At 43.2% G+C, this 25,020-nt stretch overlaps 1 protein-coding gene and 1 long non-coding RNA gene across 2 annotated transcripts; both read left to right on the forward strand.

The window, feature by feature from the left end:
- The first annotated feature begins 439 nt into the window (after positions 1-439).
- Positions 440-22,352, forward strand: LOC142937922 (interleukin-10 receptor subunit beta-like). Its single transcript, XM_076081045.1, has 7 exons — positions 440-599; positions 998-1,121; positions 9,464-9,648; positions 11,180-11,334; positions 15,422-15,566; positions 21,257-21,402; positions 21,652-22,352. The coding sequence occupies exons 1-7, from the start codon at positions 476-478 to the stop codon at positions 21,820-21,822; spliced, it is 1,050 nt and encodes a 349-aa protein (XP_075937160.1). The 5' UTR covers positions 440-475; the 3' UTR covers positions 21,823-22,352.
- Positions 5,587-6,724, forward strand: LOC142937924 (uncharacterized). Its single transcript, XR_012949467.1, has 2 exons — positions 5,587-5,649; positions 5,704-6,724. It is a non-coding gene; the product is annotated as an uncharacterized LOC142937924 (long non-coding RNA).
- Positions 22,353-25,020: the final 2,668 nt, after the last annotated feature.

Consider the following 25,020-nt stretch of genomic DNA (forward strand, 5'->3'; position numbering starts at 1 on the left):
AAAATAGGCCAAGTTGATTGGTTTTCAAATGAGGAAAACATTTATACGTAAACGCTCAATGTGACATATATAACATACTATTTCAGAAATGTGTTCCATGTGGTCCATTTAGTCTCTTTTATATACCCTATCATTCTCCTTTCAGAAATAAAGGGTTTGTGTTGTTATGGGTTAAAATATGATATGAGAAGCTTCTACAATGCAGAGCCTTCCAGGCTGGGTTTGGTTGTTTGTGAACATTGTGTGCACTAGTGTCGGCCTCAACAGAGCCAGCGTGATAGAGACACAGCACACACTAGACACGCCCACACAGTGCGTGATAGAGACACAGCACACACTACTAGACACGCCCACACAGCGGTTGTGTGTCAGCGGGCACCGATAGGCTGATTCCTGTAAAGCTGCCGTTTCTCAGAAGGAAGGAGTTTCGTTTCCGCGGAATTCCCCCTGCTGCTGTCAGTGAACGCTCCAGGAAATGGTTTCATTAAAGACAGCGACTCTCTCACGCTGCTCCGCGGGAACGCTTCATCCACCGACAAACATGTCAGCCGCCATGTGTGCCTTCATCCTGACGCTTTCAAGCGCACTCGGACCCACAGGTAACATCACATGAATGATCACTGAACGGAGAGCGAGACATTACTGTAACTAACTCACTGTTAGACGGACGACCAGCCAGGTGGACCACGTCAGACATCACGGAGCTGTTTAATACGGAGTTATATGAGTAGAGTATTATGAAGCATGTTCTGTATTCATCACTTAGCTCAGACAACAAGGTGTGTGTGTCTGGAGAAGAGACGCTACATCACAGCATGTGTTTCTAGTGATGTAGTGAAGATGAGAGGGACACATGACCGTGATGATCACAGACAAAACACCTGCTCTTAATCTGCATGGCTGCAGTCAGTTCAAACAGTACAGCTGCTCTGATGATGCTGTACTTGAGTGGAGTGATTATACTAACTCTGTACCTGATTCTGTTTGGACTGTGCAGTGGTATCAGGAGTCCTCAGTGCACCCACACATGTCCGCTTGACCTCCTATAACATGAACCTGGTGCTGATGTGGGATTCACCTGAAGGTCCAGCCAGCAGCATCGTCTACACAACTGAGTACAAGTGAGTCTATTGTGCTTTTTATATTCAGATGGTTTGCTTTGTCCAGTCTGAACCCATTTTACTTTTTACATTTGAACTACTAAGAGCTGCATACAGCAGGAGGTAACAGTGAACAGTGTACAGTATGGATCTACACAACTATAAGCAATACCACGTTTTAGGTCCCAGTTGCTCAGGACTAACACACAGTAGCTGTAGTCCAGGTAAATGCTATTTAACATATGAATAGATTCTATCTGCTCCACCATTCATGCTGTGATCAGACCGGATCTCACATGCTGATTGATTGCAAATTCATCTTAATCATTAAAAACAATTGACAGAGTGGTTGTGTTTGTAGAGTGGCTCGTGTGGTTCAAGCGGTTGCTGGATTGGTTCATTGTTTGCAGTGTGTTCTGATTGAGGCTTCGGCTTTAACAGACAGACTTTTAGATTTTTGGGGCGGCTCAGACGTAGAGCGCGTCGTTTTACAGAAGATTGGGGGCTCAATCCCCGTGTCGCCCAGTCCATGTCGAATTGTTCTTGGGCATTTAACCCAAAGTTGCTCCTGATGGGCAGGTAGCAGCTTGCATGGTGGCCTCTGCCATCAGTGTGTGAATGGGTGAATGATGACATGTAGTGGGCAGCACTTGAAGTGGTTGGAAGACTATTTTCAAATGCAAGATCATTTGCCATTTTACCAGGAGCATCATTTTACTAACTGACAAACTCACTAGGCAAATCAGCAGCCCTTCCCCTCTACCACTGAACACAGAACTTCCCTCTTATCAACAGTAACATGAGTGCTGTTGTACAGAAGTATGTGCCATGTCCAATGAGCAAACACAGATTACACTGTAAACCAGATCTGGGAACTATGAGCTCAGTGTTCTTCATTTATTTGATTTGTCCACCATTTACCGTTGAGGGATAACTTGTGCAGTGCAGCCTGGCTGACATCAGTGAGTCAGTGGTACTCACATTGCACTTGTTCATTTGAACGTACAGTTGGTGTTAAATTACAAATCTGCTGTTTCTATCAAATGTGATTTTTTTGTCTCAGAATTGTATTTGTATTTTCCAATTAACAGTGATTGGCCTAGAAGCTCAAAGTTGCACTAACAACAAATTAATCCGGATAATGTGTAAGGTGTGGAACTCACAGAGAAACCTGACCCCGCTGCTCTCTGGTTCTCCTTGGTGGTGGAGAGTCAAACAGATCTAAATAGAGAGAAAGTGAGAACCACATTCTCATCAACCTCTTCTCCAGCCAGAGCAGATGGCTGTTTTCACCAAAAAGCTCAAAGAAGTCACCAAACAGCAGACAGACACAGGTGGAGACTAGCTGGTGAACATGGAGGAGCCTTCAGCAGCTAAAGAGACACGTTCCCCTCAGGAGCTGCTGGAGACCATGAACAGCTACAAGGAGACTGAGGCTTTAGAGTGTTCATGTGAACACACATATGACTCCAAATGAACGTTTCTAAGTGACAGCTGGATGTTTCAACAGGCAGTTGTTTGCTAATATCAAGTTAATAATGTGATCGTTTGTTGAACATGTGTGATTTGCAGCTTGTCGTAGAGTACGGACACAAACACGACTCCCAATGAATGCTAATGTTGCTCCATGTCTGCTGGATGTTTAGATGGGCAACTGTTTGCTCACATGGTAGTCATAGCCGTCACATATCCTCCCCGTCATAGTCAGGTGATGATATGCATTGATGTAATGGTTAATAAGGTCTTTATTGATGTAATGGTTAATAAGGTCTTTATTGATGTAATGGTTAATAAGGTCTTTATTGATGTAATGGTTAATTAGGTCTTTATTGATGTAATGGTTAATTAGGTCTTTATTGATGTAATGGTTAATTAGGTCTTTATTGATGTAATGGTTAATTAGGTCTTTATTGATGTAATGGTTAATAAGGTCTTTATTGATGTAATGGTTAATTAGGTCTTTATTGATGTAATGGTTAATTAGGTCTTTATTGATGTAATGGTTAATTAGGTCTTTATTGATGTAATGGTTAATTAGGTCTTTATTGATGTAATGGTTAATAAGGTCTTTATTGATGTAATGGTTAATTAGGTCTTTATTGATGTAATGGTTAATTAGGTCTTTATTGATGTAATGGTTAATAAGGTCTTTATTGATGTAATGGTTAATAAGGTCTTTATTGATGTAATGGTTAATAAGGTCTTTATTGATGTAATGGTTAATAAGGTCTTTATTGATGTAATGGTTAATAAGGTCTTTATTGATGTAATGGTTAATAAGGTCTTTATTGATGTAATGGTTAATTAGGTCTTTATTGATGTAATGGTTAATAAGGTCTTTATTGATGTAATGGTTAATAAGGTCTTTATTGATGTAATGGTTAATAAGGTCTTTATTGATGTAATGGTTAATAAGGTCTTTATTGATGTAATGGTTAATAAGGTCTTTATTGATGTAATGGTTAATAAGGTCTTTATTGATGTAATGGTTAATAAGGTCTTTATTGATGTAATGGTTAATAAGGTCTTTATTGATGTAATGGTTAATAAGGTCTTTATTGATGTAATGGTTAATAAGGTCTTTATTGATGTAATGGTTAATAAGGTCTTTATTGATGTAATGGTTAATAAGGTCTTTATTGATGTAATGGTTAATAAGGTCTTTATTGATGTAATGGTTAATTAGGTCTTTATTGATGTAATGGTTAATAAGGTCTTTATTGATGTAATGGTTAATAAGGTCTTTATTGATGTAATGGTTAATAAGGTCTTTATTGATGTAATGGTTAATAAGGTCTTTATTGATGTAATGGTTAATAAGGTCTTTATTGATGTAATGGTTAATAAGGTCTTTATTGATGTAATGGTTAATAAGGTCTTTATTGATGTAATGGTTAATAAGGTCTTTATTGATGTAATGGTTAATAAGGTCTTTATTGATGTAATGGTTAATAAGGTCTTTATTGATGTAATGGTTAATAAGGTCTTTATTGATGTAATGGTTAATTAGGTCTTTATTGATGTAATGGTTAATAAGGTCTTTATTGATGTAATGGTTAATAAGGTCTTTATTGATGTAATGGTTAATAAGGTCTTTATTGATGTAATGGTTAATTAGGTCTTTATTGATGTAATGGTTAATTAGGTCTTTATTGATGTAATGGTTAATTAGGTCTTTATTGATGTAATGGTTAATTAGGTCTTTATTGATGTAATGGTTAATTAGGTCTTTATTGATGTAATGGTTAATTAGGTCTTTATTGATGTAATGGTTAATTAGGTCTTTATTGATGTAATGGTTAATTAGGTCTTTATTGATGTAATGGTTAATTAGGTCTTTATTGATGTAATGGTTAATTAGGTCTTTATTGATGTAATGGTTAATAAGGTCTTTATTGATGTAATGGTTAATAAGGTCTTTATTGATGTAATGGTTAATTAGGTCTTTATTGATGTAATGGTTAATTAGGTCTTTATTGATGTAATGGTTAATAAGGTCTTTATTGATGTAATGGTTAATAAGGTCTTTATTGATGTAATGGTTAATTAGGTCTTTATTGATGTAATGGTTAATTAGGTCTTTATTGATGTAATGGTTAATTAGGTCTTTATTGATGTAATGGTTAATTAGGTCTTTATTGATGTAATGGTTAATTAGGTCTTTATTGATGTAATGGTTAATTAGGTCTTTATTGATGTAATGGTTAATTAGGTCTTTATTGATGTAATGGTTAATTAGGTCTTTATTGATGTAATGGTTAATTAGGTCTTTATTGATGTAATGGTTAATTAGGTCTTTATTGATGTAATGGTTAATTAGGTCTTTATTGATGTAATGGTTAATTAGGTCTTTATTGATGTAATGGTTAATAAGGTCTTTATTGATGTAATGGTTAATAAGGTCTTTATTGATGTAATGGTTAATAAGGTCTTTATTGATGTAATGGTTAATAAGGTCTTTATTGATGTAATGGTTAATTAGGTCTTTATTGATGTAATGGTTAATAAGGTCTTTATTGATGTAATGGTTAATAAGGTCTTTATTGATGTAATGGTTAATAAGGTCTTTATTGATGTAATGGTTAATAAGGTCTTTATTGATGTAATGGTTAATAAGGTCTTTATTGATGTAATGGTTAATAAGGTCTTTATTGATGTAATGGTTAATAAGGTCTTTATTGATGTAATGGTTAATAAGGTCTTTATTGATGTAATGGTTAATAAGGTCTTTATTGATGTAATGGTTAATAAGGTCTTTATTGATGTAATGGTTAATAAGGTCTTTATTGATGTAATGGTTAATAAGGTCTTTATTGATGTAATGGTTAATAAGGTCTTTATTGATGTAATGGTTAATAAGGTCTTTATTGATGTAATGGTTAATAAGGTCTTTATTGATGTAATGGTTAATTAGGTCTTTATTGATGTAATGGTTAATAAGGTCTTTATTGATGTAATGGTTAATAAGGTCTTTATTGATGTAATGGTTAATAAGGTCTTTATTGATGTAATGGTTAATAAGGTCTTTATTGATGTAATGGTTAATAAGGTCTTTATTGATGTAATGGTTAATTAGGTCTTTATTGATGTAATGGTTAATTAGGTCTTTATTGATGTAATGGTTAATTAGGTCTTTATTGATGTAATGGTTAATAAGGTCTTTATTGATGTAATGGTTAATAAGGTCTTTATTGATGTAATGGTTAATTAGGTCTTTATTGATGTAATGGTTAATTAGGTCTTTATTGATGTAATGGTTAATTAGGTCTTTATTGATGTAATGGTTAATTAGGTCTTTATTTGACATCATGCCAGCATTGTACCAGAGTTGCTGTTTTCTGTATCTTATAGTTTTTCAGTAGCATAAGTACTGAGGTAGCATCCAAGTTAGTGGCCCTCAGGGGCCAAAACACAATGATGTTTAACAAAATGCAACATTTCTGGAAAAAAACACATTTATTCTGCAATACAACAAGTGTAATATACAAGTATTACATAGCCTGTACATTATATTGCATTTAAGTGTGCACAGCAAATGGATGTGTTTTCATTGCATTATCCCATTTCTTCCCACTGGTCTTGTGGTAGGTCCCGCTTTACAGCGCAGAATGTAGACATCACCGATATTATATGTTTCCTAAAACTCCAGATTTAAGGTGTTCAGATATGCATATTTGGTGGCAGCACCCCCAGTTTATCATCTTCCAACCTGTGTGTTGTTTTCTGAATGCTAAAGTTTGTGAAATGTTGTATTTTCTGGAATGTTGAGTTTCCTGTTGGCGGCCGCGGCTCCTCTAGTCCAGTGATTTTGGAATGGGAAAATATGTTTTTTATCATGTTGAGTTTTAAAATATGTTTTGAACACTCTCTGACAATTACACCAGACCTTTGAGCGGATCAATACAATACGTGTCTTGTTGTCATGTCCTGGCTGACCCTAGACCTTTGAGCGTGTCTAAATACCTGTTTTCCATTGGATGATTTACCTAGGTGAAGGGGGGTTTTGCAAGTATAAAAGATGTGTTTTTCTGTGACTTAGTGGACAGCCTCCCTACTGTACACTGAGATACGTGTCGGTGGAGACGCTCTCCTATTTGCAAATATAAAAAAACGAAGAACGTTGATTCTCTCAAGACTCTGTTCATTGACATAGATTGGAAAACTCTAACTCTTCTCCCGATTGATCATTGAAATTTTCCATAACAATTTTCAACCGCGGTGCCGCGGCACACCAGTGTGCCGTGAGAGATCGTCAGGTGTGCCGTGGGAAAATGTCTAATTTCACTTAATGAGTCCAAAAAAAATATGATTTAGTTGTTGCAAATACTTTGCCATTGTTGAGCGTCTGAGCTGCAATATAGTGTCTGGCTAAGTAATAAATACTCTTCCATGCCAGTGGGTGGCAGTAGGTAGCGCAGTAATGACCTGTTCATGTAGGACAGTAGAATGAAATGACGTGCGGGAGAAGTTGCGGTGACGAGACGAACAGCGATGGTGAAATATTTGAAAAGGAAAAATGTAGACTCTGAACTGGGCCCTGGACAAAATAACCCAGATGAAAAGCCTATAAGGATCAACACATTGAGAGACTTGTTATTAAATTGTCAGCATGTATCCGGCCCTCGGTACAACGGCCCGCCAGAAAATATCATGTTTATCATAACTGGCCCGCCACACCACAGAGCTCCGGGACCAAAAGTGGCGATGTGAGCTGGCTTTATGTGCAACATAACGAAGCATCTCACTGGTGTGTGATGAACACAGGACTACGGGGGCCGAGCAGAGGCAGAATAGCCTCAGAGTCATAGCCGAGCATGGGACCCATACAATCTTACATGTTTCACTAGTCCTGATGAGCCTGCCAAATTTGCTAAATTTGTTAGTATGAGAAGGTCCTCAAAAATGTGATTACATGCGTGACATAATAAGCGATTACAGTAAGGTCTGTGCGGCTCTACGTTGTTGCTGCTCAGGCCCTATAAATGCACTGCAATAATGTACTGTACATGTACTACTGTTTCTGTTCTGTTTGTCACGTGTATGTTGTGTTACAAATGGGCTCCAACTGAATGTGTCTGTGAACCCTGCGTAATGACAGAACCCTACGTAATGACAGAACCCTACGTAATGACAGAACCCTACGTAATGACAGAACCCTGCGTAATGACAGAGCCCTGCGTAATGACAGAGCCCTGCGTAATGACAGAGCCCTGCGTAATGACAGAGCCCTGCGTAATGACAGAACCCTGCGTAATGACAGAACCCTGCGTAATGACAGAGCCCTGCGTAATGACAGAACCCTGCGTAATGACAGAACCCTGCGTAATGACAGAACCCTGCGTAATGACAGAACCCTGCGTAATGACAGAGCCCTGCGTAATGACAGAGCCCTGCGTAATGACAGAACCCTGCGTAATGACAGAGCCCTGCGTAATGACAGAACCCTGCGTAATGACAGAACCCTGCGTAATGACAGAACCCTGCGTAATGACAGAACCCTGCGTAATGACAGAGCCCTGCGTAATGACAGAACCCTGCGTAATGACAGAACCCTGCGTAATGACAGAGCCCTGCGTAATGACAGAACCCTGCGTAATGACAGAACCCTGCGTAATGACAGAGCCCTGCGTAATGACAGAACCCTGCGTAATGACAGAGCCCTGCGTAATGACAGAACCCTGCGTAATGACAGAGCCCTGCGTAATGACAGAGCCCTGCGTAATGACAGAGCCCTGCGTAATGACAGAGCCCTGCGTAATGACAGAACCCTGCGTAATGACAGAGCCCTGCGTAATGACAGAACCCTGCGTAATGACAGAGCCCTGCGTAATGACAGAGCCCTGCGTAATGACAGAGCCCTGCGTAATGACAGAGCCCTGCGTAATGACAGAACCCTGCGTAATGACAGAACCCTGCGTAATGACAGAGCCCTGCGTAATGACAGAGCCCTGCGTAATGACAGAACCCTGCGTAATGACAGAGCCCTGCGTAATGACAGAGCCCTGCGTAATGACAGAGCCCTGCGTAATGACAGAACCCTGCGTAATGACAGAACCCTGCGTAATGACAGAGCCCTGCGTAATGACAGAGCCCTGCGTAATGACAGAGCCCTGCGTAATGACAGAACCCTGCGTAATGACAGAACCCTGCGTAATGACAGAACCCTGCGTAATGACAGAACCCTGCGTAATGACAGAGCCCTGCGTAATGACAGAGCCCTGCGTAATGACAGAACCCTGCGTAATGACAGAACCCTGCGTAATGACAGAACCCTGCGTAATGACAGAGCCCTGCGTAATGACAGAACCCTGCGTAATGACAGAACCCTGCGTAATGACAGAGCCCTGCGTAATGACAGAACCCTGCGTAATGACAGAACCCTGCGTAATGACAGAACCCTGCGTAATGACAGAGCCCTGCGTAATGACAGAACCCTGCGTAATGACAGAGCCCTGCGTAATGACAGAACCCTGCGTAATGACAGAACCCTGCGTAATGACAGAGCCCTGCGTAATGACAGAACCCTGCGTAATGACAGAGCCCTGCGTAATGACAGAACCCTGCGTAATGACAGAACCCTGCGTAATGACAGAACCCTGCGTAATGACAGAACATGACAAACTGTAACGAGTGGTCCAGCTCAGTAGGCTTGTCGGGCCGCTCATGTTTTGTTTTTATTATTATTATTAATGTTCATCTCGTGTCTGTCGGGCGCTCACATAAAGGACTTCTCAACCTCTTAAGTCCTGTGCTGAATGTCTGGTCACTGCTGTCTTTTTCTATGCTGTCTTCACAAACACACATTTTAGAATGAAAATCAACGCAGGCAGGTCCATGACACCAGCACTGTATCTTGTCCACAGATCCTCAGTCGCCGTCTCCTTCAACAAAGTGGGCTGTTTGAACATCTCCAACCTGGAATGTGACCTGAGCCACCTCAACATCTCCATATTTCAGTACGGAAAGTACATGGGCAGAGTGCGGGCACAGTCTGGCACAGAGAGCTCCGCCTGGACGGAAAGTAACCAGATTACTTTGGACAAAGATAGTGAGTAGAAACTCTGTGTTCAGGCTCGTCACTCTAAAACACTGCACAGTGATGTTTATTTAGCATTTACAGATAATCTGCTCTCAAAAACACATCTTGTAAGAAATAATTTTAGGATGGCTTTTTAGCACTTCAATGATTCCTCCTTAAAAGGTCTTTACACACTGGTGGCGTTTGTTTTGTGCGATAAAACTGTGTACTTACACATAGTATGCCAATATTACACGTGAAAGAGAACAATGGTGACTTTTTGGAGCTTTCACATCCCGATCAACCAATCGTGTTGTGCGGAACGGACGTCTTCAAAAAGTGGAGCCGAGGGTTTTGAGTAAATCGACGACATGGAGGCTCCATAGTCCGAACCAAGACGGCAAACTTTATCACTCCTTTCAAACCTGACAGAGGCAGCGCAGACCAGATCCTGTGTGTGTGTGTGTGTGTGTGTGTGTGTGTGTGTGTGTGTGTGTGTGTGTGTGTGTGTGTGTGTGTGTGTGTGTGTGTGTGTGTGTGTGTGTGTGTGTGTGTGTGTGTGTGTGTAAGCAGGGCAGATCCTCACCGCAGCCGTGGAATACAGAAACTGTTAATTTATCACACAGAAACCGGCGGTTCTGGTCTTTTAAATGATAAAGTCACAGTTATAACGATACAGTAACTTAGAACAAAACAAACAAGGTAATAAACACACTGTGACCTAATTATGCCCAGACACCAAGTGAGCCCTCACTGTGAGCTCTTTCATGGTCGACGTGCTCCTTTGAGTTTCTTGGTTAGACTCGAGCTGTGTGAATAAACCTCTCATAAAATCAGGGTATTCTGCTTCCTTATAACCGCTTGATTGGAAAGAGAATTTGTCTCTTTCTCTGGAGAATGCGTTTCCTTCCTTCTGCAGGTAAGACAGAGAGATTAGTAGTTTCATAAACAGCCAGAGGTGCACCACAGGGAGTCCTTGGGCCCTTTGTTCAGCGGCACATGGTGACCACAAGCACATGGTCAGACCCCAACAGTAGCATGTGTATACAATCAGTCTACCTTCAGTGGCTAGCGTAGCATAGACGTGGTGACGGTATTATGTGATAATGTATCATGCTAATGTTAGCTGCACAGGTTCTATTTAGAAAGTAACCATTTGGAAATGTCTTCCTCCTGCCAACCTCACCGGGGATCTAGTGTCACTATTATGAGTTGACTTGCTCCCAAACCAGCCTGAACATGAAGAGAATCTGATACCAATGAGAGTCAATGAGAGTCAATGGAGCAGAGCCAGAGCTAGCCGATGCTATGCTATGACTGGGCAGTCTGAGTCTCTGTGGTGGAACTAAGTGAAGAGTGAATTATAATGATGAACTCAAACAATTGACAGAAGTAGAGCTGAAAGCACATTTGTGACGAGGGATTACTAAAGAATGACTTTAATATCGCTGTATTATTGTCTAATGAAGTCAACAACATGGATGTCTTTACTGAGGAGAAGCAGAAGTGTTTTATTCAAACACACCGGCACTTTGTCAGCTCTGCTCTCTTTCTCCCTCAGCCATCATCGGCTCTCCCGATGTCTCTCTCTCCTCCAATGGAGCTGCTATCGAAGTCAGCATCAAAGATCCGGTGTTCATGATCTCTGCACTCAGGGAAGTTTACCACTCGGCCACCTACAACATCACCTACTGGCAGCATGGCCAGAGGGAGAAGGTGGGATTCATTTAAGTGCTGTTAGAGTCATTCATTGCAACCAAACTGTTTGTGTTGGGTAGATACAGTCATCTGACAGCCAGCCAGTGTTAGAAAAACTCAAGTAAATGCAATATACTGTGTGTGTGTGTGTGTGTGTGTGTGTGTGTGTGTGTGTGTGTGTGTGTGTGTGTGTGTGTGTGTGTGTGTGTGTGTGTGTGTGTGTGTGTGTGTGTGTGTGTGTGTGTGTGTGTGTGTGTGTGTGTGTGTGTGTGTGTGTGTGTGTGTGTGTGTGTGTGTGTGTGTGTGTGTGTGTGTGTGTGTGTGCGTTATATACTGTGCTACTGTGACGAGCTCTGGAGTATGTGAGAGAGAAGGCTGAATTCACATCTCATGTCGCAGTACTTTCATGTCGACTATCTTTGAGTGAGAGGAAAATAGAGACCACTGCAAGCTGACACACACCTGTCACTCAGAGCAGCTACGCCTCGGTTCTGCTCCATGTTGGTCACTTTAACAAGGGGATCTGTTGGAACCAGCCTCAAGTGGTTATTTGAGGAAATACAGTTCTTGCCCCCCCTCGTTGGCTTCCTGGTCCAGCCTCAGAGGTTGCCGTTTGTTAGCGACGTGTCTCGGTGTGATCAGACTCTTACAATAGTCACTTTCAGCTCCTTTTCACAACTGATCATTTAGATTTTCTGACCCCTCAACTCCTCTTCCTCAATCCAAGTATGAACTCGATTAGATGTTCTAATTATACATGTTGAAATTATTTAGTATGTAAAGCAGAAAAGCGAACAACATCATAGTACAGTGATGCTAACATGAATGCCATCATCCGGCACATTAGTGATTCCACCTTGGAGCAGCAGCAGTACCTGGAGCTGTACTCAATATCTATTTCCTGTGTTATTGTGGTTCTATAAATGTCATTTATTTTGCAGATAGATTGCTCCTACACTGCCGTAGTCTTTTCTGAGCGCAGTGGAAAGGTTGTGTTTGAAGGGCTAAACGCCAACAAATGTTGGTTGAAGCAGAATATTTAGTGAAATAAAGACGAGCTGAAGGTCTGGGTAGGGCTAGTTTGGGGTACATTTTGTCAAAGATGTTGGGTGTCCATTTATTTCTGCCGTTATTCTCAGAATAACAATGAAAGGGCCGTTTTTTTATTGACTGCGTAAGGAACGGGAAGTCTGTTTTTGATAATTCATGCAGTCATATTGTTCTGTATTCAGCGAGGGATGTTGTGATTGTTGATGAAGATGTTACCCATGTCCCTAAAACAAATGCCACTAAATTGTAAGGGAAATATCTTTAATCATATTTGGGTTGTAAAACAATTAAATATAAAATCCCAGTATTCATGAGGACATCTGTGACCACACAATGTTCTTGTACATACCCTTTGTAAACGCGTAGTGAGGTGGAAAAAAACCTCAAAAACCTCTTCAATAGTACCGAGTGAGTCCTATAATACTGAATACTGAAAGAAGAGACATTGAGGAAAGACGTTTGTCCTTTAAGTATTTATTCTCTGCGCAGAGAAGACTCAGTCATCACACAGAGGGCCTGTGTTGGAGAGGTGACCTGTGTGCAGTTTGAGCTCATCTTAAAGGCTCAGAGCATCAAGGGAGGGGGGGGGTGTTTTCTCCAAGACATTAGTTTGTAAAAATCTGTTTTCACTTTGACACGAAAGAAGCTTCTTTTGCAAATTCTTGACAAAAAAGCCAAATTATACTGACCATGATTTCATGTATAAAAGCAACAAAAGGGGAAAACATCCAAGGGGGTGAATACTTATGCAAGGCACTGTATTTAGCGTCCGTTAGCTGTGTTGACCGTGGAGATGAGCGAGTGATGGCTTGACTGCAGTCATCTATGCTTGCTGCCATTGTATTCTTGATCTCTTATGAACATAAGTAATAAGATCAGATAACGAGACAAATGCTGGAATACACAGCGCTAGTGCTGGGCGGTATATGTGTGTCATATTTGTAGTGTTATTGGGAACAGCAGTACAACTTGCAGACATACTCATATATAGACATACAGACACATACACAGCATACATATACCCCCACATACACAATTAAATAATCATTAAATGATTATGTCCGAGATAATTATGGTTCTGATCTTGAGTTCACGTACCGTTTTTAAATGTACTCCTACTACTAACGAATTGTTTACTTTTGCATCAGATATCATAGTGATATAATGTATCGATTTTGCGGCCCGTCGTTCTTTAGTTACTTCTTTTCAAAGCGTTTCTTTGTTCATTTCTTGGGTTGTATAAGACTAAAGATACTGAAGTGCATTTCTGGAGATAGATAGATATACATTAACTTCTAAACATTCTTTTGAGACGTCCTAATCAAACTCAAACACTTAAAGCACCTTATACAAACAACCACTCCACGTGCTCTTCTGGTGTCTCTATCTCTTCTAAAACATCTATACCTGGGCACGTCATACTGGTAGTTACAACCTTGCTATGAAACCAACTTTTACTGAGGAATAAAAGTCCAGATTTGAATCCAACAATAGGGCTTTGATTTTGTCACATTTCGGGAGAAGGCTTCTAATATATAGATGCCCCCAAATATTCCCCTATGTTTGACTTTGGAGTCCCATATGACTTTTGCGTGTTTGGGTTTTGTAAGTGTGTTGACTTCGTGGTAGAGCTTCTGATGGCATTCACCACCAGAGAGGGCCCTCACCTTCACTTAGTGGCTGTGTAGCCCCTCAGATTCAGCCAGTGACGAGCCCAGTGCCGGGGGTCCAATCTCATCTGCTAGAGCTGTCATGTTTCCCATAATGCATGCAAAAGCAGACATTGCACCCGCAGTTTAATATTTTGCACCAGGAGTTACAATTTGAAAAATGACAAAATCTATCTATCATTCCTCTTTTCTATGAGCAACTCTGCCTCAGTGGTAGAGCAGAGCCGTTGTTTCAATCAGAGGGTCGGTGGTTCGATCCCCGGCTCCACTAGTCCATGTCCATGTGTCCTTGGGCAAGACACAAGCTGTGCCTGCGGTGTGAATGTTAGAGAGTCCTGGTGGGCAGGTGGCACCTTGCATGGTAGCCCTGTCATCAGTGTGAATGGGTGAATGATGACATGTAGTGTTAAAGAGCTTTGAGTGTCAGAAGACGAGAAAATAGAAACACAAGTACAGTCCATGTACCATTACTGTCTCTTTTAAGTATTTTTAAATTCTGTGAACTACAGAGTCACTTTAAATTTCATTTTTTTATAAGCACTCATGATCTTAAGAACAGGATTAAGAACTATTAGGCCTGTCTGTCCTGTTACTGAGCATGACTCAATCGTTGGTTGATTCAATTAGCTGCTTGTCTCTTTTATGAGACATTTCTGATGTTGTTTCTAACTGTTTATGCTGTTAGTTTGAAGTCTGTTGGTTGTGCTTGTATATATATATCCTGGTAAAATAAAGGTTCTGTGAATACATTTTAAGAAGTTTTATTAAAGTGGAGTAACCATTTAGACATAATGTAATCGTGTACTCGTGTTTAGCAGCTATGATCACCATCCCAGTTCAGCATGATGTCATGCTGACACTTGCCAGTTAGTAGCTAACGCGTGTGGATGAATAGAAAGGGTTCAAGAAGAAGGGAAACGTTAATAATAATAATCAAAGTTATTAGAATTCATCCTGGGGAACAAGATTATCTGCACTAAAGTGTGTCTTATTTGTGCTGTACATGAGCATTTAAAGGTTCATTATTTGATGTATTCTTGTGCTTTGTGTAATGTTTTTGATGACATCTGGACATAAACACGCTTTTTAAACCAGTCGCTGCAGAACAATCATGTTGACGTTGCCATAGAATGATACTGTGACAATATTGTCCTTGCTTCAGTTCATATTCATGTTGGCCATGTCCTGCATGTCACCGTACTGTGATTTAATTTTGTTAAATTCATTTTTTATTTCTTGGAGTCAAAACCACAAGCCAGTCAGATGCTAATCATCGGAGGATGAGATGGCAGCCTGATGACTGTGACCAGATGTTTCTCTCTCTGTGGTGTCCTGTAGCTGTGCAGCCCAGACCACACAACTGACCACTTCTGTTCTTCCTACAGGCCAGAAGCAACAGCAACATACAGCAGAACCGAGTGGTTCTGAATGACCTGGACCCCTGGACCAAGTACTGCGTCCAAGTCCAAATCATCACAGAGTGGAACCCCAGCAAGCCCAGCGCAGCCGTCTGTGAGAGCACCACAAGCGGTAAGTGTCTCTTGCTAGAGTTCTGTCAATTGATTTATTTGTCAGAGCACATTGGGCGGCCTGCCATACATCCTTTAATCCACCTGTGACTGACACCACCACTGAAAATGATTTGATTACAATAAGAAACTGATGTGAACAGGTTTCAAGCTGTGCTAGAGGCAGGACTGGAGAATAGATCTACTGGATGGATCGGTAGCCCACTTTGGACAAATATGAACGCTTCCCAGACAAAAAGCCCCATCATCAGGTCAAATGTTGTATTTGTTTATGACTTAATACCTGCAAAGCTCATGACATTCCCATCAGCCTCACTTTGTCTTTGGCGTTAATTAATACACGTTAGCGTGCTAACATGCGAAGCTAAGATGATGACCATGGTAAACATTATACCTGCTGAACATCAGACTTTACTCTAAGACAGTAAGTAGGAACTAATACTGAGCATGTTCTCTGTAGCGATGACCTCAGTGGCTCGCCGTAGGTGAAAATGAAAGAAAGAGTTAAAAAGCAAAGAGATCAAGTCAGCTTTTTATCTCTTGGTCATCAGCACTGCTTAACTTGCAATATGTATGTGTGGTTGCTCCAGAGTTAGCCAAGGCATGAAGTAGTGCACTGCATGTACAGGAGCTGGTGGGTACAGCAGGGAGAGGTGGAGCTGGTGGGTACAGCAGGGAGAGGTGGAGCTGGTGGGTACAGCAGGGAGAGGTAGGAGCTGGTGGGTACAGCAGGGAGAGGTAGGAGCTGGTGGGTACAGCAGGGAGAGGTAGGAGCTGGTGGGTACAGCAGGGAGAGGTAGGAGCTGGTGGGTACAGCAGGGAGAGGTAGGAGCTGGTGGGTATAGCAGGGAGAGGTGGAGCTGGTGGGTATAGCAGGGAGAGGTAGGAGCTGGTGGGTACAGCAGGGAGAGGTAGGAGCTGGTGGGTACAGCAGGGAGAGGTGGAGCTGGTGGGTACAGCAGGGAGAGGTGGAGCTGGTGGGTACAGCAGGGAGAGGTGGAGCTGGTGGGTACAGCAGGGAGAGGTAGGAGCTGGTGGGTACAGCAGGGAGAGGTAGGAGCTGGTGGTACAGCAGGGAGAGGTAGGAGCTGGTGGGTATAGCAGGGAGAGGTAGGAGCTGGTGGTACAGCAGGGAGAGGTAGGAGCTGGTGGGTACAGCAGGGAGAGGTAGGAGCTGGTGGTACAGCAGGGAGAGGTAGGAGCTGGTGGGTATAGCAGGGAGAGGTAGGAGCTGGTGGTACAGCAGGGAGAGGTGGAGCTGGTGGGTACAGCAGGGAGAGGTAGGAGCTGGTGGTACAGCAGGGAGAGGTAGGAGCTGGTGGGTACAGCAGGGAGAGGTAGGAGCTGGTGGTACAGCAGGGAGAGGTAGGAGCTGGTGGGTATAGCAGGGAGAGGTAGGAGCTGGTGGTACAGCAGGGAGAGGTGGAGCTGGTGGGTACAGCAGGGAGAGGTAGGAGCTGGTGGGTACAGCAGGGAGAGGTGGAGCTGGTGGTACAGCAGGGAGAGGTAGGAGCTGGTGGGTACAGCAGGGAGAGGTAGGAGCTGGTGGGTACAGCAGGGAGAGGTAGGAGCTGGTGGGTACAGCAGGGAGAGGTAGGAGCTGGTGGTACAGCAGGGAGAGGTGGAGCTGGTGGGTACAGCAGGGAGAGGTAGGAGCTGGTGGTACAGCAGGGAGAGGTAGGAGCTGGTGGGTACAGCAGGGAGAGGTAGGAGCTGGTGGTACAGCAGGGAGAGGTAGGAGCTGGTGGGTATAGCAGGGAGAGGTAGGAGCTGGTGGTACAGCAGGGAGAGGTGGAGCTGGTGGGTACAGCAGGGAGAGGTAGGAGCTGGTGGGTACAGCAGGGAGAGGTGGAGCTGGTGGTACAGCAGGGAGAGGTAGGAGCTGGTGGTACAGCAGGGAGAGGTAGGAGCTGGTGGGTACAGCAGGGAGAGGTAGGAGCTGGTGGTACAGCAGGGAGAGGTGGAGCTGGTGGGTACAGCAGGGAGAGGTAGGAGCTGGTGGGTACAGCAGGGAGAGGTGGAGCTGGTGGGTACAGCAGGGAGAGGTGGAGCTGGTGGGTACAGCAGGGAGAGGTAGGAGCTGGTGGGTACAGCAGGGAGAGGTAGGAGCTGGTGGTACAGCAGTCGACTTAATCCAACTTAAACAAACAATAATCAAACGCCACTGATGCACCGTGGTCGGTATTCTTACGCAGCCAGAAGAGAGTGGATTGTCCATGCAGGATTCCGATTTTCGTGTTTATTGAATAAAGCAAACAAACGAACAAACAAACGAACTAACAAAACTCCTGTCGCGCTGTCTCTCCTGTGATGTGATATGCTGGTAAAAACTATACGCCCACCCCGGTGCATGCTGGTCCTATCCTTCTACTCATATATATAGCAACAGGTGCCCACAGTAATTACCCAAAAAACAATATAACTAAACAAATTACTATTAAAGAGAAAAATAATCTTAATTTATAAAACATCTACAATAATTAAACAATACTACTTATAAATGAAATAACAAAATACAATATCAAATAAATAGCTCCAACAGCTAGGATTAGGCTGACTAGATTTACTTTGCTGACTGTCTTTCCTCTGCTGGGCTGTGTTCTGTGTTGTGTGACAGCTAGGTGCTGGTAGCATACGTCTAAATAAAAACAGCAAAGTAAGCAACTGCAATGTAGATTCTAAATGCAATACTTGAAGCAGCTCAGCATATTTGATGAAGTTGGTGTACCTGCATGATTGAATGCACTCACTGTAGGTCACTTTGGACAAAAGCATCGTGAAAATGAGTTACTGTGAGGAACTTTGAACTGGTTATGAAACAGGTTCAATGTAATCCTGATGCCTCGATATGACCTACAGAACTAAAGAGACCATCAGAGAGAAGATGGTCTGTTTCTATAGAGTTCTTCTTAATGCTCGTCAGCGGAGCCACCGGGTCGGATTCTGGTGAAACCAGATGAACTCATGCAGGTTCACTAGAACCTCCTTCAGCTCAGACTCCAGCAGAGACCGGTCCACCGTGGACGGACCCAGATCCTCGAGCAGAGACCGGTCCACCGTGGACGGACCCAGATCCTCGAGCAGAGACCGGTCCACCGTGGACGGACCCAGATCCTCGAGCAGAGACCGGTCCACCGTGGACGGACCCAGATCCTCGAGTAGAGACCGGTTCACCGTGGACGGACCCAGATCCTCGCGCAGAGACCGGTCCACCGTGGACGGACCCAGATCCTCGAGCAGAGACCGGTCCACCGTGGACGGACCCAGATCCTCGAGCAGAGACCGGTCCACCGTGGACGGACCCAGATCCTCGAGCAGAGACCGGTCCACCGTGGACGGACTCAGATCCTCGAGCAGAGACCGGTCCACCGTGGACGGACCCAGATCCTCGAGCAGAGACCGGTCCACCGTGGACGGACCCAGATCCTCGCGCAGAGACCGGTCCACCGTGGACGGACCCAGATCCTCGAGCAGAGACCGGTCCACCGTGGACGGACCCAGATCCTCGAGCAGAGACCGGTCCACCGTGGACGGACCCAGATCCTCGAGCAGAGACCGGTCCACCGTGGACGGACCCAGATCCTCGAGCAGAGACCGGTCCACCGTGGACGGACCCAGATCCTCGCGCAGAGACCGGTCCACCGTGGACGGACCCAGATCCTCGAGCAGAGACCGGTCCACCGTGGACGGACCCAGATCCTCGAGCAGAGACCGGTCCACCGTGGACGGACCCAGATCCTCGAGCAGAGACCGGTCCACCGTGGACGGACCCAGATCCTCGAGCAGAGACCGGTCCACCGTGGACGGACCCAGATCCTCGCGCAGAGACCGGTCCACCGTGGACGGACCCAGATCCTCGAGCAGAGACCGGTCCACCGTGGACGGACCCAGATCCTCGAGCAGAGACCGGTCCACCGTGGACGGACCCAGATCCTCGAGCAGAGACCGGTCCACCGTGGACGGACCCAGATCCTCGAGCAGAGACCGGTCCACCGTGGACGGACCCAGATCCTCGAGCAGAGACCGGTCCACCGTGGACGGACCCAGATCCTCGAGCAGAGACCGGTCCACCGTGGACGGACCCAGATCCTCGAGCAGAGACCGGTCCACCGTGGACGGACCCAGATCCTCGAGCAGAGACCGGTCCACCGTGGACGGACCCAGATCCTCGAGCAGAGACCGGTCCACCGTGGACGGACCCAGATCCTCGAGCAGAGACCGGTCCACCGTGGACGGACCCAGATCCTCGAGCAGAGACCGGTCCACCGTGGACGGACCCAGATCCTCGAGCAGAGACCGGTCCACCGTGGACGGACCCAGATCCTCCAGCAGAGACCAGTCCACCACCTCTGGAGGAAAGAGAGGCACAGGAGAACCAGACCTGCTGCAGTAACATGATTGTACTGTATGATTGTATTTATGTATGATGCAGCAGGTCATATGAGGGCTCTAAACCAAATACAACATGTGGTGGAATATTTCTAGGTTAATATGGAGAAGAGAGTTTTTGTTCACAAATCAATAACAAAGTCTCAACAAGATTCAAGTTTGTCTTTGTCTGTTTATTCTGATGCAAGAGGGAAGAAAACACAACAGCTACGTATTGAGTGGAGTACTGTGGCAAAGCTTCGACTAAGTATCAGACACCACATCATTTTATGCATACAGAGGTTCACGCCTTTAGATAAGACGTCCTTAGGGGAGTACAGGTCTTTTTACAAAGGCTGTCTTGATCTGCTCATTATCTGGAGTCTGCCAGGTGCGTTCAACTGAGAGTCAGTTACGGTTTCAAGGTCTGTCTCAAACTTGCCATACAGACAAAGAAGACAGTGTGTCTTCTCTTCCCGTTCTTGTGTGGGAGCATGTGATCAGCTAAAAGACAAACAGGATACCAGGTTCATTGATGAACTACTTCTGCAGGAGACTGCTGTGTTTTGTCAGTGTCTGTGTTCCTCACTTTCTCTTTCAGTGGTACATCTTTTAAAACTTTCCATGATACTAAAACATATTTTCCCATTACAAACAGCAGTGCAATAAATCCTATCTGGGTGAAGCTTCTAATTTTTCGAAATTGTTTAGTCTTTTTAACTTTATTGCGCTCTTTTTTTTTTTTTTAACTAAACTGTTTCTTTAGTTTTATTGACGGTGGTAAATAAAGTTGCACCCGGGTGAGAATATGCACACAGCAGCTGGTTGGCTGTGAAGGTATGAGGAAGAGTTTATTATGGACCAATGGTTCAACCTCTGGGCTCTTCATGAGAAGTCTGTCGTACACTTTATCCACTCATTATTCTATGTTTTTTTTATTATTGTTTTCAATCTCCAGGTGTAGTTTGGTAGGGTAAAAAAAAATACTTAAATAAGGTTTAGGACAAAGATGCAAAGCCCACTGTAAACTGCATCTACACATACAGTATGTAATGTGTGCTCAGTCCTGCTCTACACACCACGGTGAAATATTGTTCCCAGCTGCTAATAGTATTGTTGGCTTCTGACACCTGGGTGCTGGTAGCATATGCCTAAATATTATAATACATTTGTTTATTTTTTTAAAGTAAGCAACTTCACTGTAGATAATCTGAGTGTAAGTGGACAGAACATTCAGCAGCTGTCGCGTGTTGAGCTTTGCAGTGACTGATTCAAAGTGAACGATAGAAATGACTTCTGCTGTTCTTGTTCTGATTGTTGCAGAAGAAGAGGCTCCGTGGGTGGCAGCTGGGGTGACGTTTGGCATCGTGGCGATATCCGTGGCTCTGGTGGTGGTTACAGTCGTGTATCGGAAACATATTTCCCACTTTCTCTGTCCAAAGGATGCACTGCCTCAGCACTTCAAGGAGGTGTGTATGTGTGTGTGTGTCTGCATGGCATTGTGTGTGTACAAGGTGGTTTGTAGTCTTGGTGTGTGTGGCAAGCAAAGAACATGACCACCTCGTATGTGATGTCCACAACATTGCCATACCGATTTCCACTGTATGCATGTTAGTGTTCATGCAGTTATTCATGTTTCTTGTAGTGTTTTACCTTCTTTTGTCTTTCTTAGCCAGGTATTTAACACAAACCTGAGTCCTTTCCTTTCTGCCCCTCAGTACCTGCTGGCGCCCCCCAACTCCTCCATGTACCTAGCCATGCGTAACTCCCATCCCCCTGACGAGATCTACAACCAGGTCAGCATCATCGCAGATGGCAGGACTCTAGAGGAAGGGCAACCGCTGGAGGCAGCAGGGAGCAGCTGCAGCAAACAGCCTGACACCACATAGAGATCGAGGGAAAGACTGAACAGCACAGAAGCAGTGATCAAGAGCCAATCGACAGGCTGGAGTCAGTTGAGACTGCTAAGAGATTATCAGCAGGGGGAATGTTAAAGACACTGAGAAACAGTGTAATCATCGGTTGTTGCTTTACTTCAGAGCTTTAATGCAACACATTCTGCAGCAGGGCCGTATGTTCCTGGAGCAGGAGTCACTGTGAAGGGATGAGGTGTCAGCCACAGAGAGGTGTAGGTGTAGGGTTGACACCTTATCCAAGTGTGATGTTGTGATGTTGACTGTGGCGTTGCCACACACTGTACTGCACAGAAGGACCGTAACACATTGGAGCTGCCCTCACTAAAGTGTTTACACTGCCATGGTGCTGTGTGGAGGTGTACTGACAACAACTGCATCATCTGCCATTCAATGGTCATCACATTTTTTTAAAGCATACAGTTTTAATTTAAATGTCCTTGTTGCTATATGAAGGTTTACCTAATGAAAATAAATTCAGTGGTAATAGTGAAGTGAAGCTAGAAGTGAAAGTGTGTTTGTCGTTGTCTCTGGGATGAGCTGAGGAGAGTTAGCAGCTTTAAGATGTTGGGAATCAGGAATATATACAAAACTGAATCTATATCCCATATATGTGTATATGTGTATGTACTGTATATGTATGTAGTGTTGGGAAGGAAAAGGTGTGTTTGAGTTATCAGCATATATAAAACTAAATTATTGACATCAATAGAATTATTAATGTCAGTAAGATTATTAACGATTATTAATAATAACGGGGCACCACCCTGAGAACAGGGACCAATAACCAAACTATAAACTAAGTCTCATAATTAGTGTTCACTCACAATGTCAACAGTCTGAGTACTATCATACATTCAGAGTGAACAGTGAAGGTGTGAGTACGAGCACAGACCACATATCAGCTGTTATCACAATACACATGCACACAGTAATCACAGACAGCTGCTCTTTAAAGTATAACAGCATTTATTAAGTTCTAATAATGATCTAGTCCACTAATATCTAAACTAACAACTACTATACATTTATGAGCACGCTATCTAAAACCAACAAACTGTGGTAAGAGGGGAGTGTGTGTGTGTGTGTGTGTGTGTGCGTCTGTGTGTGTGGGGGGGAGAGGCGAGACAACAGCTCAGACAACGTGTGATGTAATCTAAACGTAGCTACGTCACATCCTCTTCACGTCCTCTTCCAGGAAGCGAAACAAAAACAAACAAACAGTCCAGTAGATTCGTTCAGCGAATGTAAAACGTTAGCCTGGATTCTCTTTTCAACACAACGTTGCGTGCCTCCTTACATGCGAATTGAATCCCTTCGAATGGCAGAGAGCTTTCTCTTATCAGAGACTCAGATCAGGCTGCAGATGTCTCTGCAAAATAGGCCCCAACAGTATGTCTGTATATATAGATATAAGCCATTTATAACCTCTAGTTAATAATGAACTAATCATCGACAAAACATACTATTATTTTTTAATTATGAATAATTGCTCTGTTAACATATCACATATTTCTTGCAAGTCATCTAGTCTATATAACCTTAGTAAATAATGAAGTAATCATAAACAATCATTAATAAATGATTCATGAGCAATTAGTTCATATGTTATGATTCACTGCACACGTTATGACCTTCATCATTTCTTCATCATTTCTAATGAGATCTAACACATTTGAGGTTTTTACAGTCGCTACTCTAAAGTATAAACTATTCAGCATTCTGTTAAAAAGACAGACAGTGCATCCAATCAGCGAGGATCCTTAGCATAGAGTGCATCCAATCAGCAACAATCTGTATCGATAGAGTGCATCATTTCCATTGTAGAGCACTTTCTCTCCAATCCTATCAAATCTGTCTTGAGGATGCACTGGCTCAGATGCTCAAAGGAGCAGTGTACCAGGGAGGACGCTGCTGCTCCAAACCCTTGAGGTGGCTCCAAATATGCCATCTTCAACAGACTGGGGTTGGATAGACCCAAGATATTGAAGACAATTGAGATCAAATCTTCCACAGGAAGTCCATCCTTGATCTCTAAAGCTGTGACTGCAAGAAACGCTGCCGGAGGCATTGAAGATGCTGACAACAACAATCAAACAAAGGTGTCTTTGAAGCTATTCTTTGTGTTTGACTCGTCCTTTTTAAGCTGTTACAGTCATATTGAATGTTGTTCGACTCTCTGCAGTCACTATATTGTCAGGTTCCAGGAACAAAAGATCAAGCTTTTATACCTCTAACAACATGCATGCACACTGATATTATAAAGTCTAGCCTATTCTCAGGTACTGTCCCTCACAATGTCACTGAATTCACCAATAACTATTCACCTGGACAGTTCATGATGCTGTATCATTGTAATCATTGATCACCAAACATAGGGAGAGACATCTTTCCTGTCTCATGTTTGGTTCAGGAGATATGATGCTAAATACATCATTTGGTTATGGTGGAAAGTAAAATGGCTGCGATGGCTACTACAATACGTTTATGTGATGGCTTCATTTCATCAAATGTGTGGGCCATCACATTGAATGAGTATACTAAGTGCCATGCTTTTATGAAGAAGTGAACATCCTTTCCACATCTCACCAGGACAATTACCCATCGCTACAGAAGAGCGGCCTCCTTAGCTGTGACATGTTCATATTGACACTGGGGTCAGAGTGGGAAATATAAAATAATGAATACAGAATACATTTCTTAGGATTTCAGATGTTGTATGTTTATGTGTTTCTACTGCTTAGAAAGCTATTTACAAAGTGCCCCAATAACAGAAACCAATGCAAATTCTGAACAAAGTGCAAAAACGTTTATTCTGATACGGAATTTTGTTATTGTTATTATTCTATTAATTGGCAAATTAGATCAATATGAAGTTAGTTATCAGGGCTTTTAAAGAGCCATTCAGAATGTGCCCTATGTCAACATTAGAGGTCAAACATCAAATGATGTTCTAGTCAGTGTCATGAAAATGTGACGGGTACATAGACATAGTGTAAGCTTTGATATATACACATATGACTTCGTGGTATTCTGTGCATGTTACCCTCTGTATTACTGTCTCTATGTCATGAGTTGGATCACTTTGGGTGGACCATAGGGGTGGACTCTGTAAATTAGACTCAACAGAAGAAGAATACTCGATCCAGGAGGGGGCAGTAGTGTAGTGCAACG

This window comes from Anarhichas minor, unplaced genomic scaffold (genome assembly GCF_050575085.1).
Source record: "Anarhichas minor isolate MPS153535 unplaced genomic scaffold, ASM5057508v1 ptg000078l, whole genome shotgun sequence".
NCBI classification, from domain to species: Eukaryota; Metazoa; Chordata; class Actinopteri; order Perciformes; family Anarhichadidae; genus Anarhichas; species Anarhichas minor.